The sequence below is a fragment of the Podarcis liolepis genome (assembly GCF_965112155.1).
Source record: "Podarcis liolepis genome assembly, chromosome: 14".
Classification (NCBI taxonomy): Eukaryota; Metazoa; Chordata; class Lepidosauria; order Squamata; family Lacertidae; genus Podarcis; species Podarcis liolepis.
In genome coordinates this window covers 27,620,531-27,635,803 of record NC_139569.1, presented here as the reverse complement: position 1 = coordinate 27,635,803, position 15,273 = coordinate 27,620,531, and the positions used below count along the sequence as shown (strand labels likewise).

Sequence of the window (15,273 nt, the reverse complement as noted above, 5' to 3'; positions counted from 1 at the left end):
AGGCAACTGCTACAGGTGCTGGAGAGGAGTGGTGGCAGGCCCCACCCCCAGACTGCCCTTTCTAAGCCCCCTGGCCACCCCCCTCTGAAATATACTCGGAGTCGAGAGTGGATTTCATGCTCTTTATTCAGCTCATAGTGATGAGGAGGAATGGAAGTTCCCCCAGAATGTCTGCTTTATATACATTATTTACACAATGGGCCCCACACGATTGGCTACGGTAATTCTGTGATTCACTTGTAGGCCAATCAGGTTGCAGATTCACTTCCACCTGGAGCTGGATTGTGGAGCAATCAGACTGCTGTATTCTGGACCCTATTGTTCTAGGACCAATCAGACTGCTGCATTCTGAATCCTATTCAACTCAGTACATAACACCCTCTGAGAGCAGGTGTATGTTTGCTCCCTGCCTCCCTCCACCTTCCCTCCAGGTGTGCTGGAGGATGCTCTTAGCATCGCTAATATTTGAGTGAGCTTCATCTGACAGTCTGCTCGGCTTCTGTGTGTGGAATGGCGGGGGTGTGGGGGGGGGCAGGTTTGCACCATTTTGTCCTTCAAACCAGGCTATTTATCCATTTATTTCATCAAATATATACACCGCTTGATTCTTAAAAAAACAACAACCAACAACCTCAAAGCATTTTACAAAAAAAAAAAAAGATAAAGCAATACAAGTGTCACCAGGAAGAAGTAACAACAAGAATTTAAAACTTTCACACAGTTAAAATAACAATAGGCTGAAAACAGATTTTAAAAGTGCATCAACTTCCTTAAAACCCGGACAGACATGTCTAAACAATAATGTTTTTAGCAGGTGGTGAAGAGAATACAATGGTGTCAATAGTCAAGGGAGTTTCAAAGTGTGGGTGCTGCCTCACTGAAATAACTTGTTCTTACAAATGTGGAACGGGTATGACGTAGCATCTGTGAAATGCCAATTCTGCCAACCGAAGTGGCTGAGTGGGCTCCTATGGGACAAGGTCTTGGGCCAGTCGTGAGAGGAAGGGCACTCTCTGACCATGTTTGAACACATGCTGTGCTCACTGAAGGTCACAGCCCTCACTTGAAGGAAGGTGGGCGGCAGGAAGACTGGGCTGGACCTCTGCCCAAGAACCTGCCCCAAATACTGCCAGAGCAGACCCTCCAAGTGTCCCTTTTTCCAGGGGCAGCCCCAGATTTACAGAAGCCGTCACGGTTTCTGATTTGATCCCTGAATGTCCTGCTTTTTCCTTAGGCTGCTCCTATTTTCATCGGAAAAACATTGGAGGGTATGGAGTTATGCGACCCCCGAGCCAAGGAGATAAGTAACTATACAGTGTCACCTTGGTTCTCAAACTCAATCCATTCCACGGATCTGTTTGACTCAAAAGCCAAGGTGCGGCTTCTGATTGGCTGCAGGTGCTTCCTGTGCTCAGACGGAAGCTGCGGAAGCCATGTTGGACGTTCGACTTCCTAAAAGCGTTCGCAAACCAGAACACTTACTTCTGGGTTTGTAGTCTTCGGGAGCCAATCTGTTCAACAACTAAGCCATTCGGGAACCAAGGTACCACTGTACAAACTTTAGAAGACATCCGAAGGCAGCCCTGTATAGGGAAGATTTTTTAAAATGTTTAATGTTTTATTGTGTTTTTGTATAGTTTTGGAGAAAAGACCCTGATGTTGGGAAAGATTGAGGGCACAAGGAGAAGGGGACGACAGAGGACAAGATGGTTGGATAGTTTTCTCGACGCTACAAACATGAGTCTGACCAAACTGCGGGAGGCAGTGGAAGACAGGAGTGCCTGGCGTCAGTGGCGTAGCGTGGGGGGTGCAGGGGGGCCTGCCGCACCGGGCGCAACATCTGGGGGGGGGGGGCGGAAGAGACTCGAGTGCTAAAATCCACGGGTTAGGGGGGCGCAAATTGCTTGCCTTGCTCCGGGTGCTGACAACCCACGCTACGCCACTGCCTGGCGTGCTCTGGTCCATGGGGTCACGAAGAGTCGGACACGACTAAACGGCTAAACAACAACAAATAGTTTTGGAAGTCACCCAGAGTGGCTGGGGCAACCCAGTCAGATGGGTGGGGTATAAATAATAGAATAATTATATGTATTTATTTATTTAGGATGTCCCTTGTTTCATCAGAGAAATGTTGGCACATATGCCAGAGCAGACTGTTCCAGGCCAGAAGGAAACCCTGGTTTGGACATAGGAAGCTGCCTTGCATTGAATCAGACCATTGGGTCTATTTGGCTCAACATTGTCTGCACTGACTGACAGCAGCTCTCCAGCGTTCCAGGCAGGAGTCTCCCCGAGCCCTACCTGGAGCTGCTGAGGATTGGGGCCCTTCTGCACGTGAGGCAGATGCTCCATGACTGAGATACAGCTCTTCCCATGACTCTGCGTGAACATTTAAGTTCCATGAGCAGTAACTCTTGGAAGAATTTCAACCTCCCAGGACATTTGGAGGCAAACATGAAAGTCATCTTAGTCTACCAAAGCAAGTTTCAGCATGAAGCAAAGCTGGCACTGTAGGCCTTAGGTCCCAGCTAATCCCGGGAGCGGCTTGCTTGTGACAGAAAAGACCTCTTGAGGTGTTGGTCTAGCTAGCTTATTGAACTTGCTTTGCTTATTCATCGGTGGCTGCGAGGCAGGAGACGGTCACACCCATACAGACTGAATTCTGTATTCTCCATTTCTGTTCTGCAGAGTACTAGCTGCCACTCAGATTTGCATTTGGTGTGGCTTTCTGAACAACGCCTTTCTTTTTCTGAGGGTCTCATGAGGGCATACGCCATGCCTACAGACCTGGGTGGCTCCTTCGTAACTGAAAGTAGGGTCTGGAGAGGAATGGACACACCTGTCCTTTTCAATTTTAAGTTTATATTATCCCATTTTTGAATGATGATGATGATACTATAATTCATTTATACCCCGCCCATCTGACTGAGTTGCCCAAGCCACTCTGGGTGGTTTCCAAAACATAAAAACATGGTAAAACAGCAAGTATTACTAGTAACAATCTGATCCAACATATAAGTCACTATAGCTTTAAAATAAACAACTTATATAAAACAAAGCAACAATCCATCAGAATCTAATACTAAACAGTAAAATTAAACATCATCAAGTAATAATTAAACAGTTCAGCCACAGTAAAGAATTACCCATCAATAATCAATAAAAGTAACAGCAAATCATGATGCATAAAATACCACAAAACATACAAAACCATGTAAAAGGATCAAACTGAGAAACAAAAAAGCACAACTTATAAAACTATTATTTTTTTAATATCCCTGAACACTCTTCCCAGCTGTTGCTGCTGCTGCTGCTGCTGTTGCTGCTCTTAAAGTCATAGCCTGGGAAAGACTGGGTGGAGAAAGGTAGGGGGAGCGCCATTGCCTGATGAGGAACAGGAAACCTCGCTCCCCTCACAAGTTGACAAACTTGTCTTTTTAAAGCCCATGTAGAAAATGGTGCAGATTTTTGCACGTATTTCCCCTGATCCAATGCATTTTTTTCAAAGTCATTTTCACTAATGTACACATTTTTTTGTAAGCAGTTTTCCTCTAATACTTGCTGTTTAAAATATTTTAATGGCTTGTGGACTGCATTGCTACATTTGGATTGCTTGAGACTTCGGAGGAAAGCTACATTTTGGTTCAGGAAGTACAGATGAGTTGATTGCGATTAAAAATGTGAGCCCAGCAAATGCCACCCAACTGCATGTGGCAACAAAATGTTATACTGCGAACAACGTGCCAGCCTTTTCATGTGCCAGGAGACTCTCTGCTGTGTTTTCTTCAACTGAACTAAATGACTCCCTCTCAGGGATTAAGTGCCGCCCCCGCCCCCGAAATCTACAATACTTACCTGTGAATACAACTACAGTCTTAATGAGCCATCACTGAGTCCAGCAAAAAAGAAAGAACTTTTATTATAAGTTGCGTTCATAATTGTGGTGGTGGAGACATCTGGTGGACATTTCCAAAGCAAAAAAACACAGCAGCAAGCTTGAAACATCTTGCCTGCATTTTCTTGGCTCTTTACATCAGTGGTTCCCAAAGAGGGTGGTACCGCCCCCTAGCAGATGCTGGGATTCCCCTGGGGTGGGAGTTGTACTAAGAGGCAAGGGGGGCAACAGGGAGGCACTGGAGGTGAAAATGACAATCAGATTTCAAAAAGCTGGTATGACTGGATCAAGTTTATTTTGTTGAAATTAAACTAGTTTTAACTGAGTTTTGAAAAAATGTGCAATGAATTGTTACTGTTTTGACTTTTATTGTGTTATTATCTTCCTTGAAGGGTTATGCAAACCACTATTCTGAAGAGTGGTTTTTGTGGAGAAGGGTAGGAGTACAGTTTATGGAACAGGGGGGTGGGGTGGGGGGTTGCGACCCTCAAAAAGTTTGGGAACCACAGATCTACACTGCCCTGTTCACTCTGCATCCAGGGCACTGGTTACACAATGTAAGCAGCAATCTGGATCTATTCTGTTGTTTCTTACAAAATGCTGCATTTTCATGTGTTTCTACTCAAACCAGCTGTGATCCAAATTGAGACAAAGGATGCACTGGCTGCAACGTAAGTTGGGAATGGGTGCACAGTCCTAGTTTGTGTTCTTTGAGAGCTTTTAACCAGCCTTCAAGAACCCATGAAAGTTTCAAAATTAATCTCCTGAGGTCCTGTTTGCAAAGCAGGCATCACAGTGCCTTTGTGGTTGTTGCTGCAGCAGCTCCCTAGCCCTCTTTTCCTGCTTAGGACTATCGAGGTTGGCTGTGAACTATGCAAGTTGTAGCAAATTTGGCTCATCTCCAGTTTGCTGGCTGTCCTCCTGCAGGTTTTCCGAGAGAAGGGCATTCTTTTTGGGTACCGTCACCCAAGAAGTTCCGCAACAGATTGCATCGTCAGCCTTTTCCAAATGACAAATGAAACTGTGAATATCTGGACGCATTTTCTGCCTGCCTGGTATGTGATGATCTGTCTGTGTACTTGAAATATATAAAAGAAGGAGCTGTGTTCCTTGACAATGGCCTCAAAGGAGCTGTGGGCTTTTGATTTAAGGGGTGGGACGCCGCTGGCGCTGTGGTCTAAACCACAGAGCCTAGGGCTTGCCGATCAGAAGGTTGGTGGTTTGAATCCCCACAACGGAGTGAGCTCCCATTGTTTGGTCCCTGCTCCTGCCAACCTAGCAGTTTGAAAGCACATCAAAGTGCAAGTAGATAAATACTTCTGGCAGGAAGGTGAACGGCGTTTCCATGCGCTGCTCTGGTTCACCAGAAGCGGCATAGTCATGCTGGCCACATGATCTGGAAGCTGTCTGCGGACAAACGCCAGCTCCCTCGGCCTATAGAGCAAGATGAACACACAAGTCAGAGTTGTCCACAACTGGACCTAATGGTCAGGGGCACCTTTACCTTTACCTTTACCATTTCACAAACTCATAGAATCATAGGATTGTAGAGTTGGAAGGGACCCTGAGGTTCATCTAGTCCAGGGGTCAGCAAACTTTTTCAGCAGGGGGCTGGTCCACTGCCCCTCAGACCTTGTGGGGGGCTGGACTATATTTTGAAAAATAATATGAACGAATTCCTATGCCCCACAAATAACCCAGAGATGCATTTGAAATAAAAGCACACATTCTACTCATGTAAAAACACCAGGCAGGCCCCACAAATAACCCAGAGATGCATTTTAAATAAAAGGACACATTCTACTCATGTAAAAACATGCTGATTCCTGGACTGTTCGCGGGCTGGATTGAGAAGGCAATTGGGCCGGATCCGGGCCTTAGTTTGCCTTCCCATGATCTAGTCCAATCCCCTGCAGTGCAGGAATCACAGCTTAAAGAAACCCTGACAGATGGGCCTCTAACCTTTGTTTAAAAACAAACCACCACCTTCCAAGGGGCTCCGTTTCACTGTCAAACAGCTCTTATCGTCAGAAGGTTCTTAATGTGTAGTTGGATTCTCTTGTAATTTTAATCCCTTGGTTTGGGTCCTGCCCCCTGGAGCAGCAGAAAACAAGCTTGCTCCATCTTCCATGGAACAGCCCTGCAGATATTTGGAGATAGCTATCATTTCTCAGGTTTCATCCACACTTCCTTTTGTGCCATGCTAGGCACAGGTCTGGGATTTCCAGGTCAGTGTCTGAGCGGGGTTCCATCCATCCCTCCACCACTTTCCCCCAGAGACCCCAGGTTTTACTGCTGAATCAGAGACTTGATGAACTTTGCTCCATTCAGTGGCAAAACATGGGTTTTTCTGGGGAAGGCAGTGGAAGAAAGAAACCTGCTTGGACACAGATTTGGAAATCCCGGACCTGTGTCTGGAAACGCGGGACAGAATGTAGCAGCCTCCCTCCTCCCCCCCCCATCAAGTAAATCAATACAAATATTTACCGGTAACTAACTAACTGAGGTTCCGCCCCCCCCCACAACATGAAGCCTGCCCCCCACAACATACACACATGTGGATGAGCTCTTAGAAAGGTACCTGCAGTGGCATCTCTCTGGGCCACTCTGGTTGACGAAACCTCCTAATTATGGATAAAGTGCATAGAGAAAAGTTGCTTTCTCTCTTTCATAGCACTGGAACTTGTGGACACCCTATGAAGCTGAATGTAGGAAGATTCAGGCAGAGGGAAAAAGAAAGGTTGTCCCCACGCAGCACAGACTTAAACTATGGAACTCTCTCCCACTGGAGGCGATGATGGCCACAAACCTAGATGCCTTTAAAAGAGGATTGGACAAAGTCACAGAGGAGAGGGCTATTGAAGCTGCTAGCCATGATGGCTATACTTTGCCACCACATTTGTGATACTTCTGAATGCCAGTTGCTGGCAATTGCAGGAGGGGAGAGGGCTCTTGTGCTCGAATCCTGCTTGTGGGCTTCCCATTGGGGCATCTGGTTGGCCAGTATGATGCTGGACTAGATGGGCTACTGGCCTGACCCAGCAGGGCTCTTCTTACATTCTGTTTAAGTTCACCCCATGCTCTAAACACCTCTGTGCAGATCTACTCTCTTGCAAACAATAAGGCCACCACGTTCTCTCTGCAGCAGCTGCCAAAGCACCAAGAATTACTAAGGGGGTAATTCTTCAATTCACCAAGGGGGGGGGATTAGCATCGTGGCCTCAGGTAACCTCAACGAATGGGCTTGCTTGGGACGGGCACATGCACCCTGCAATGACAGCTGTCACTTAAACAGAAAGGAAGGGGAATGAATACATTACCGGAGGTTCCAGCCTGCCTCCAGGAATATCACAGGTGGCATTTATCAAATGTGTGGGAGTTACTTAGCAGCTCCATATCTTAACCTTGAAGTTGCCTGGAAAGCAAGATTCTGCTTTCTGGTTTCCCATGGGCATCTGGGTGACCATTGGGAGAACAGAATGCTGGACTAGATGGGCCCTTGGTCTGATCCAGCAGACTCTTCTTATCTTCTTAAGGTAAGCTACAAGACTGTTGCTGCTAGCTGATTGGCTTTTCTGCCTTCCAGGTACTTCCTATGGAAGCTTTTGGCCTTAGTCTACGCCTTGGATGTCTGGAGGGACTCGTACACCTGGCCCTTTCTGGCTTACATGGTCACCTGCTGCATCTACCCGCTGACGTCCAGCATCGCTCACACGTTCAGCACCATGTCCAGCAGGGCCAGGCACATCTGCTACTTCTTTGATTATGGTGCCCTCGCCCTGTACAGCTTAGGTGAGGATGCGAGCCAATGTATCGGAGCCTTGACTTGAGGTGTGTTCCTTTTGCAGCAGGGAGATTATTGCATTTTTCCTAATGCGCAAACCACAGCGTTTTGCTGCCAAGAAAATGTGTCGTTCCCCACAGAGGGCACCGCAGCTGTGGCTCCGAGTGCTGCGGAGAATGTGGTTGCCTGTGCATCATAGGAACAGAGGAAGCGACCTTGTAAGCAAAGCAATTTGGGCTTGTCCACACTTAGAAAGCACAGGGTCGAGTGGTTTCCTTTTTGCCCCGCTCCTTCCCCAGGGAAAAGCCATTCTTTGGTGCTAATTCAGAGCAAACATCAGTCTGGACAAAACCCAAATTGCTGTTTGCTTCAATTGAGCTCTAAAGAGTGGTTTTTCCTGGAGGAAAGCAGCAGGACAAGAGGAAGTGAGGGCAAGCCCTTAGTCCATCTAGCTCAGGACTGTCTACACTGACTGGCAGCAGCTCTCTAAGGTTTCAGGCTGGGGTCTCTCCTAGAAATGCTGCCAAGAATTGAGCCTGGGACTTCTTAGTTTGTGAGTGGTCCCATTTTGGTTAGAAAAAGATTGCCATTCGCCACACAAGTTTAGCATTGGGGGGAAGTGGTGAGGTGTCCGTGGAAACGCAGGTTGTCTGATAGAGTTGTGGGGTCTGCTTTATCCCTTTAGGCTCCGCCATTGCTTATTCTGCCTACGTTTTCCCTGAAGAATGGATTGGCAGCACATTCCACCATTACTACGTCGCCACTGCTGTGCTCAACACAGTCGTGGGCACAAGCCTTTCCTGCTATTCCAGGTATTGACAGCTTCCTCTCTGCAATGGGAATGCAGCTCGGAATGTGCCATCCTGGGTTGGGGAGAATAATATTTATTCTGGAACTGAGTCAATTACACTAGAAAGCACCCCCCCCAACGAAATATATATTTATTTTCTATTTCAATAGCACTATAAATATCAGACCACAATTCCGATCAGCCCTAGCCAGCCACCTTTGCCAACCTGGTGCCCTCCAGATGGCAGTGACCTCCTATCATCCCTGAAGGGCTGGAGCTGAAGGGAGTTGGAGACCAACAACATCTGGAGGTGTTATGTTAGCTAACCCTTACGTAGATGGTGATTTCCTGTGTAACACAAGGACGTAAATACAGTGGTACCTCGGGTTAAGTACTTAATTCGTTCTGGAGGTCCGTTCTTAACCTGAAACTGTTCTTAACCTGAAGCACCACTTTAGCTAATGGGGCCTCCCGCTGCCACCATGCCGCCAGAGCACAATTTCTGTTCTCATCCTGAAGCAAAGTTCTTAAACCCGAGGTAATATTTCTCGGTTAGTGGAGTCTGTAACCTGAAGCATCCATAACCTGAAGCGTATGTAGCCCAAGGTACCATTGTATAGGGCTCCCACCTCAAGGGATTTTATGATATGCGAGTAGTGAGGGAGGATGGTACCTGAATAAATTCAACACTCTGGGCTGGACTTGATGCTGCCTCTCCCTGATCCACCTCATACATGTCAGGGGAATGACAATAAGCCTCTCCCCACATCGTCTAGTGTGCCCACCACATTTCTGATGAGCCTAGTTGAGGGTGATGAGGTAGCATTCAAACACAGGGAGGGAAGGAGATCTCAGCCTGTCAGAGGTGGTGAGCATACTGAGTCGGGTGATGCTTTGTTAAGATTGGATCAGGGAGAAGCACTGATATATACTCATAAGTGATGAGGCTGATTTGCAGGTGGTTGGAATATATCAGCCTTTCTCAACCTTGGGTCCCCAGATGTTCTTGGCCTACAACTCCCATTATCCCTGACAACTGGTCCTGTGAGCTAGGGATCATGGGAGTTGTAGGCCAAAAACCTCTGTGGACCCAAGGTTGAGAACCACTGGAATAGATGATGCTTTGCGTCCCTTGCAACTCTCCAATTCTATTATTTTAATTTGGGGGAATGTGCCTTTTTAAAAGAAAAAAGTCAATAATAGTGGACATTGTCTGCATAATCAGAACATTAAAGCCAACTAGATGGCTTTAAAAGGGGATTAGACCCATTCATGCATGGGATGCCAACTTGGATAAAATACTGGGGGGGGGGGAGGTAAGTCCCACCCTGCATAATTGATCACATGACATGGTGCACACACCCCGTTTGAATGGCAATGTTAATCAACTTTTTGAGGGCCTGGTCCTCTCAAATATTTTATGGGGGGGGCACGCGAAGGAACCTGAGCCTATAGAAGTTGGCTCCTATGTTCATGGAGGAGAAAGCTGTTGATGGCTATTAGCTGCAATAACTATGCCTCCACAGTTGGAGGCAGCAATGCTTCTGAATACCAGTTGCTGGAAACCGCAGGAGGGGAGAGAGCTCTTGTGCTCAGATCCTGCCACTGGGCTTCCCACTGCAGCATCTGGTTGGCCACTGTGAGAACAGGATGCTGGATAAGGTGGGCCATTGGCCGGATCCGGCAGACTCTCCTTATATTCTTATTCAAAGCACTGAGTTAGGCTAGACTGGCAATAAGATACATGCCATTTATACAAGCATTTATTTCTGCATCCAAGCATTTTTCTCACGTGAACTTACTGTGTGTAACCAACAGGCTCGGCCTTCCCTATTTCCATTATAAGAGTGGCGGCATAGAAAGGTAACATGGGCCCCTCTCAACTGAGGTGTAGATTGGAAAGCAGGCAGGGGACACTAACAACCAAAACAGTGATTCCACCTAATTGACGACACTTGGTGGCTAATAGTCAATATGTCACCCATGTCAATACGGACTCTGAATTGGGAACAAATCAGTCTTCTTCCAGTACTAACCCAGGTGCCTAATCAGTGATCACAGTGGTGGTGGTGATAGCTAATATCAGCAGCTGCTTAAAGGTGCAAAGGGAAAACAAGACATTGATAATGATACATTTCTGAAGGCTTCCTTTTAGTCCAAGGGTCAGTTGGCTTTGCTACATCCTCTTGGCATGTACTTTTCATTTCAATTTTCACTTTCTTTGCCCACATCCTGCTGGTGACGCTCTGTCCCGTGTTTTCCATGCATTCTGCCAAACAGATGACCTAAATCAGGATGAAGAGGCCTTGGATTGATGGTTCAAAATTCAGGCTTCATAAAGCAAGTTCCAAGCTTCCATTATAGAGAACAGTGAAGTGAGGATTTTTTCTTAGGCTACATGACTTTTGGCCCACCCTCAGTGCAGGGTGGTTTGGATACATCCTGTAATGTAACACGTTTGGGCAATTCATCAGTTGGGAAACTGCTCACAGGTTCCGTGATATGCCAAAATCGCACAACTGAAGTGGATGTAGGGTTCTTGCACAATAAACCCACTTTTTCTTTTTTTTAAAAAACAACCATAATTTTTTTGGCTAAGAAAAGTGACAGGAGACCACACTAGAAAGTGTGGTAGAACGGCAACATCATATAACTTCCGTGCAATCAGATCAGAATTAACGTTAGATTAACAGTGTTTTTGTATACCCTCCACACAAATTTTATAGAAAAGAAATCTGGGTGACGGCTCAACAAATGGGTCATCTGTAAGAGCTCAGTGTAAAATGAAAACCATGCCCACCAATAATTAAAATTATTTATTTGAGTTCCAAGTATTTTCTTTGGCCTCTTGTGCTTTGAGTCTTCCCTTCTTTATAAGCTTGAATCAGTTGAGTTGAACGAAGGTTTCCTAACCACCTGAGCAGAAAAAGTCATTGGGGCTGTGCACAGAATGGATTGGTCTGTGCCTAGGCAATACGGGCATAGCTTTAGCATTTTGGTGCCAAGGCAATGCCATTCTGCCCCCAAAGCATGCAGGTCTTGATGGGATACACATCTAAGTATAAGTAAATTGCAGAAATTCCCTCTGTGTCATGTGAGGATGTGGAAAGCTTTGATAAGAATGGGAGACAAAGCCAAGACCTATGCCTTACACACTCTGTGTTCTGCAAACCAGACCTATGCACTGTGCTCGTTCACATATATGTTTTCAAAATGTATTCAGGTTCAATGAAATGGAGCAGCCAAAGTTCAGCAAAACAATTCGCACATTCGCCTTTGCTCACCCTTACGTGTTCGACAGCATCCCTCTCTTCTACAGGGTATGTATGGCTTTAAGAATAGTTTCCCTCAGTCTGCTGTGTTTTTATACATAACATAATGCATGGCTGCTGAAGGGTGGTTCTAGGGCTTCCTCATTATTTCCCATTTAATTTGAATTTGTTCTTTCCATGGAGAATCTGATCAGAAAATAAGTTAAGAAGCACACATACAGAAACAGTAAATCCAGATTAAAAGAATAAAAATATGGGGTGACCTTTCAGAGAGGATGATATTATGTGGGTGCTGAGAACGACTTCCATGCATGGTCAGCACTAAATCCACAATAAGCTGCTGTGCCCCAATCCCTATTAAATTCAGTGGGGTTTACATTGTGAGTAGACAAATATAGATTTGTGATTATGCTGGAACTTCTAGACTTTCCTACAGTTTCTGGAGGGAGGGCACCATGCTGGCTAAACATAATTGGGCTAAACAAGGAGCTTATATTGACCTTCCACAACTTTGTGTTCACCGGATATTTTGCACTAGAATTCCCATCAGCCCCTGCACCTTATGGCTCCAATGGCAGGGACTGAAGAGAGCTGTAGTCCAAAGAGCCTGGAGGAAACCAGGTTGAGGAAGGTTATCTTATGCTTTCCTTTCTATGCCACAGCTGTACTTATGTGCTGCAAGAAGTTGCACGGAGAGCGTAATTCCAATCCACCTCAAGCACACTGTCTTTGCCTGCCTCACCTGTTTCCTTTTTGCGACACACCTGCCAGAGCGGCTGGCCCCTGGACTCTTTGACTACATAGGTGAGGACAACAAGGGGCTGCTCTCCCCCTTGCAGGCCCCACTGAAATGAACGGGGTGGGTGGATTCCAGCAGATATTGGCAATTGATAACATAAAGGTGGCTGTTTTAATCAGCTATTATGGCCACACCTGAGAAAGGGAATAATAGCTGCAAGGAATTGAGAACAGCCCTGTTGGAGGAGAGCAACTTGTTCTGGATTCAGAGAAACAAAGGAACCACTTCAGTCATTAGGATGCTTGGCTTATAATCTCCCATCCACGGGCAAGTGCAAAACCCCAGAGTTGGGCAGCAAGACACTTTGTATAATAATCCTAATTATTACAGAACAACCACCACCAGCAGCACAATGCATTGTTAAATCTATTACCTGCCCTTCGGCAGTAGGGCATGTTACAACAATTTAAAATTCAGTAATAACAACTGTTAAAACAAATTGCAGTCACAGGAATGAGTCATACCCTCCAACATTTCTCTGATGAAAACAGGGACGTCACATTCCATAATGATAATTTTACCATTTATACTCCACACATCTTTTTGGGTTGCCCCAGCCGCTCTGGGTGGCTTCCAACATATATAACAACATAATAAAACATTAAACATGTAAACAACTCCCCTATACAAGGCTGCCTTCAGATGGTTTGGGGATTGGACAACTCCATACCCTCCAACATTTCTCCACTAAAAATAGGGACATCCTAAGGAAAAGTGGGACATTACGGGATCAAATCAGAAACCAGGACGACATCTGTAAATTGGGGATATCCCTGGAAAATAGGGATACTTGGAGGATCTGCTGCAATTCACAATAACACTGTATGCATCTGATGAAGTAGCCTGTAGTAGCCCAAAAAAGCTTATTCCGTAGTAAACTTTGAGGGACCATAAGACTCGTTGTTGATTTTACTGCAAGGGAGGGATTGAGGCCCCCCTATGGAAATACTGAGTGTTGTATTCTTTTGATCTCTCGCAGGGCACAGTCACCAGCTCTTCCACATCTGTGGGATCATTGGGACCCACTTCCAAATGGAAGCCCTTCTGGTTGACATGGCCAACCGCCGTGAGTGGCTGCTGGCTCCATCCTTCTCTCAAACCTTTGGGTCCCTTGCAGCTGCCATCATTGTCAATCTTATCATCATTGCTGCTTTCTCAACAACGCTCTATTCCATGCCAAAATTCTGCAGAAAAGGAAGCAAGCACAAGGACTAACACATGTTGAAATCAAAATGAAATGAAATGAAATTATGTTGCAGTTAAAAGTAGAAGTACAACACAAATTAGAAACTACTTCAAATGAGGCTTGGTGAATATTATTTGAGAAGTGACTTAAATGATTCTTTTTTATTATGAATATGATTTTGTATTGTGGTTTTTCTACAACTTGAGCTGGAAGACTTAACCAATTTGGGACGTAGCTTTTCATTTGTTGATCCTGATTGACCATTTAGAATACCAAGCTGCAATTCTGAGGACTCTGTGAGAACTCTAAATAACTTCAGCCACTTAAGTTTGTGTCAGATTATTATTTTTAAAATAGTGATTGCAATTTAACTTGATGTGCCAGTTTGCACTGATAACATAGAAATGTTGGCCACCTTTCATGCCAAAGCAGCCACAGTGGCCTTTTAACATAATTCCATGTGTTTTTATGCTTTATTTGAAATGACAAGCACATGTAACATTTCTATCACAAAATACTACTGTACATATCTTTCTAATTCAGAAACTTGCAATGAAATAATATGAGGTTTCTTTGAAATTATATATATTAAGAAGTTTATATTTTTGTAAATAGCCTCTGCTGGGGTATCACACAAGCACTTTTTGGTAACAGTAAATGAAGCTATTGTGAATAAATGCCCTTTTGAAAGGTACATTCAACTTGCACCCAAAGATTTTGCTCTTTATTTTAAAGCATCATTTACCAAGCTAGTACAGACGAAACGTTTAGAGGGTTCCAGATCAGCAAAGTTGAGAGCTCACTTTAAGCTCCCGATTGTCCCTGTGCAGCTGTTTCTGTACCTGTGTCACATATGATGTCAGGTATGAGACTGGTGGATTTGTGGCAATGACCTCACAGGCAGAATTGGGACTCATGCCAGGCCTAATTAGGCAGTGGGTCATAGATTCCCCACACTTGCTGATCCTTCAGCCTCTGAGGTGTTTGGAACAGAGTCCTCCAACCCATTTATTCATGATTTGCCACTTGCTCTTCACCTTGACAGTTTGTGTGGGTTGATTGACCAAGGAGAGGAAAACACTGCCCAAACCAATCTTCTCCCAAACCACAGTCACATCTTGCTTGGTTCAGACCTCAACCATGGTTTAGTGCTCAACAGTGGTTTAGCATTGACTTACCCATTGTGGTGCCCTCCAGCTTCCATCATCTCTGACCATTGGCCTCCAGCTCCTATTATCCCTGACCATTGGCTAAGGCTGATGGGAGTTGCGGTCCGACAGCATTTGGCAGCCATGATGTTGGCTAATCCTGATTTTAGCATTATGAGAACAAACCACTGCAAGTATCAGGCTTGTGTTCTTTTTCCTCTCTTGTTCATGTGCAGGGGAAGCTCGAAAGCTGCTGTTTCCAGTTTCTAATAAACTGCAGTTTCCCATTCCTTCCAAACATAGGAAACTCTGAGGAAGCCCAGTCAGATGGGCAGGGTATAAATTCTTCTTCTTCTTCTTCTTCTTCTTCTTCTTCTTCTTCTTCTTCTTCTTCTAACT

The 15,273-nt window shown here is 45.3% G+C and overlaps 1 protein-coding gene across 6 annotated transcripts in view; it reads left to right on the top strand.

The window, feature by feature from the left end:
- PAQR5 (progestin and adipoQ receptor family member 5) overlaps nucleotides 1-14,433 on the top strand; it is a 29,165-nt gene extending 14,732 nt beyond the window's left edge. For 5 of the 6 annotated variants that reach the window (XM_083475210.1, XM_083475211.1, XM_083475213.1 and 2 more), the window contains exons 3-9: nucleotides 4,823-4,950; nucleotides 7,482-7,687; nucleotides 8,365-8,491; nucleotides 10,288-10,332; nucleotides 11,693-11,789; nucleotides 12,404-12,545; nucleotides 13,520-14,433. In XM_083475210.1, coding sequence (XP_083331336.1) covers nucleotides 4,823-4,950; nucleotides 7,482-7,687; nucleotides 8,365-8,491; nucleotides 10,288-10,332; nucleotides 11,693-11,789; nucleotides 12,404-12,545; nucleotides 13,520-13,755 — 981 coding nt within the window. In that variant the 3' untranslated portion in view covers nucleotides 13,756-14,433. The remainder of the gene's footprint in view (nucleotides 1-4,822; nucleotides 4,951-7,481; nucleotides 7,688-8,364; nucleotides 8,492-10,287; nucleotides 10,333-11,692; nucleotides 11,790-12,403; nucleotides 12,546-13,519) is intronic. The other variant, XM_083475214.1, reaches the window with a different exon arrangement.
- Nucleotides 14,434-15,273: the final 840 nt, after the last annotated feature.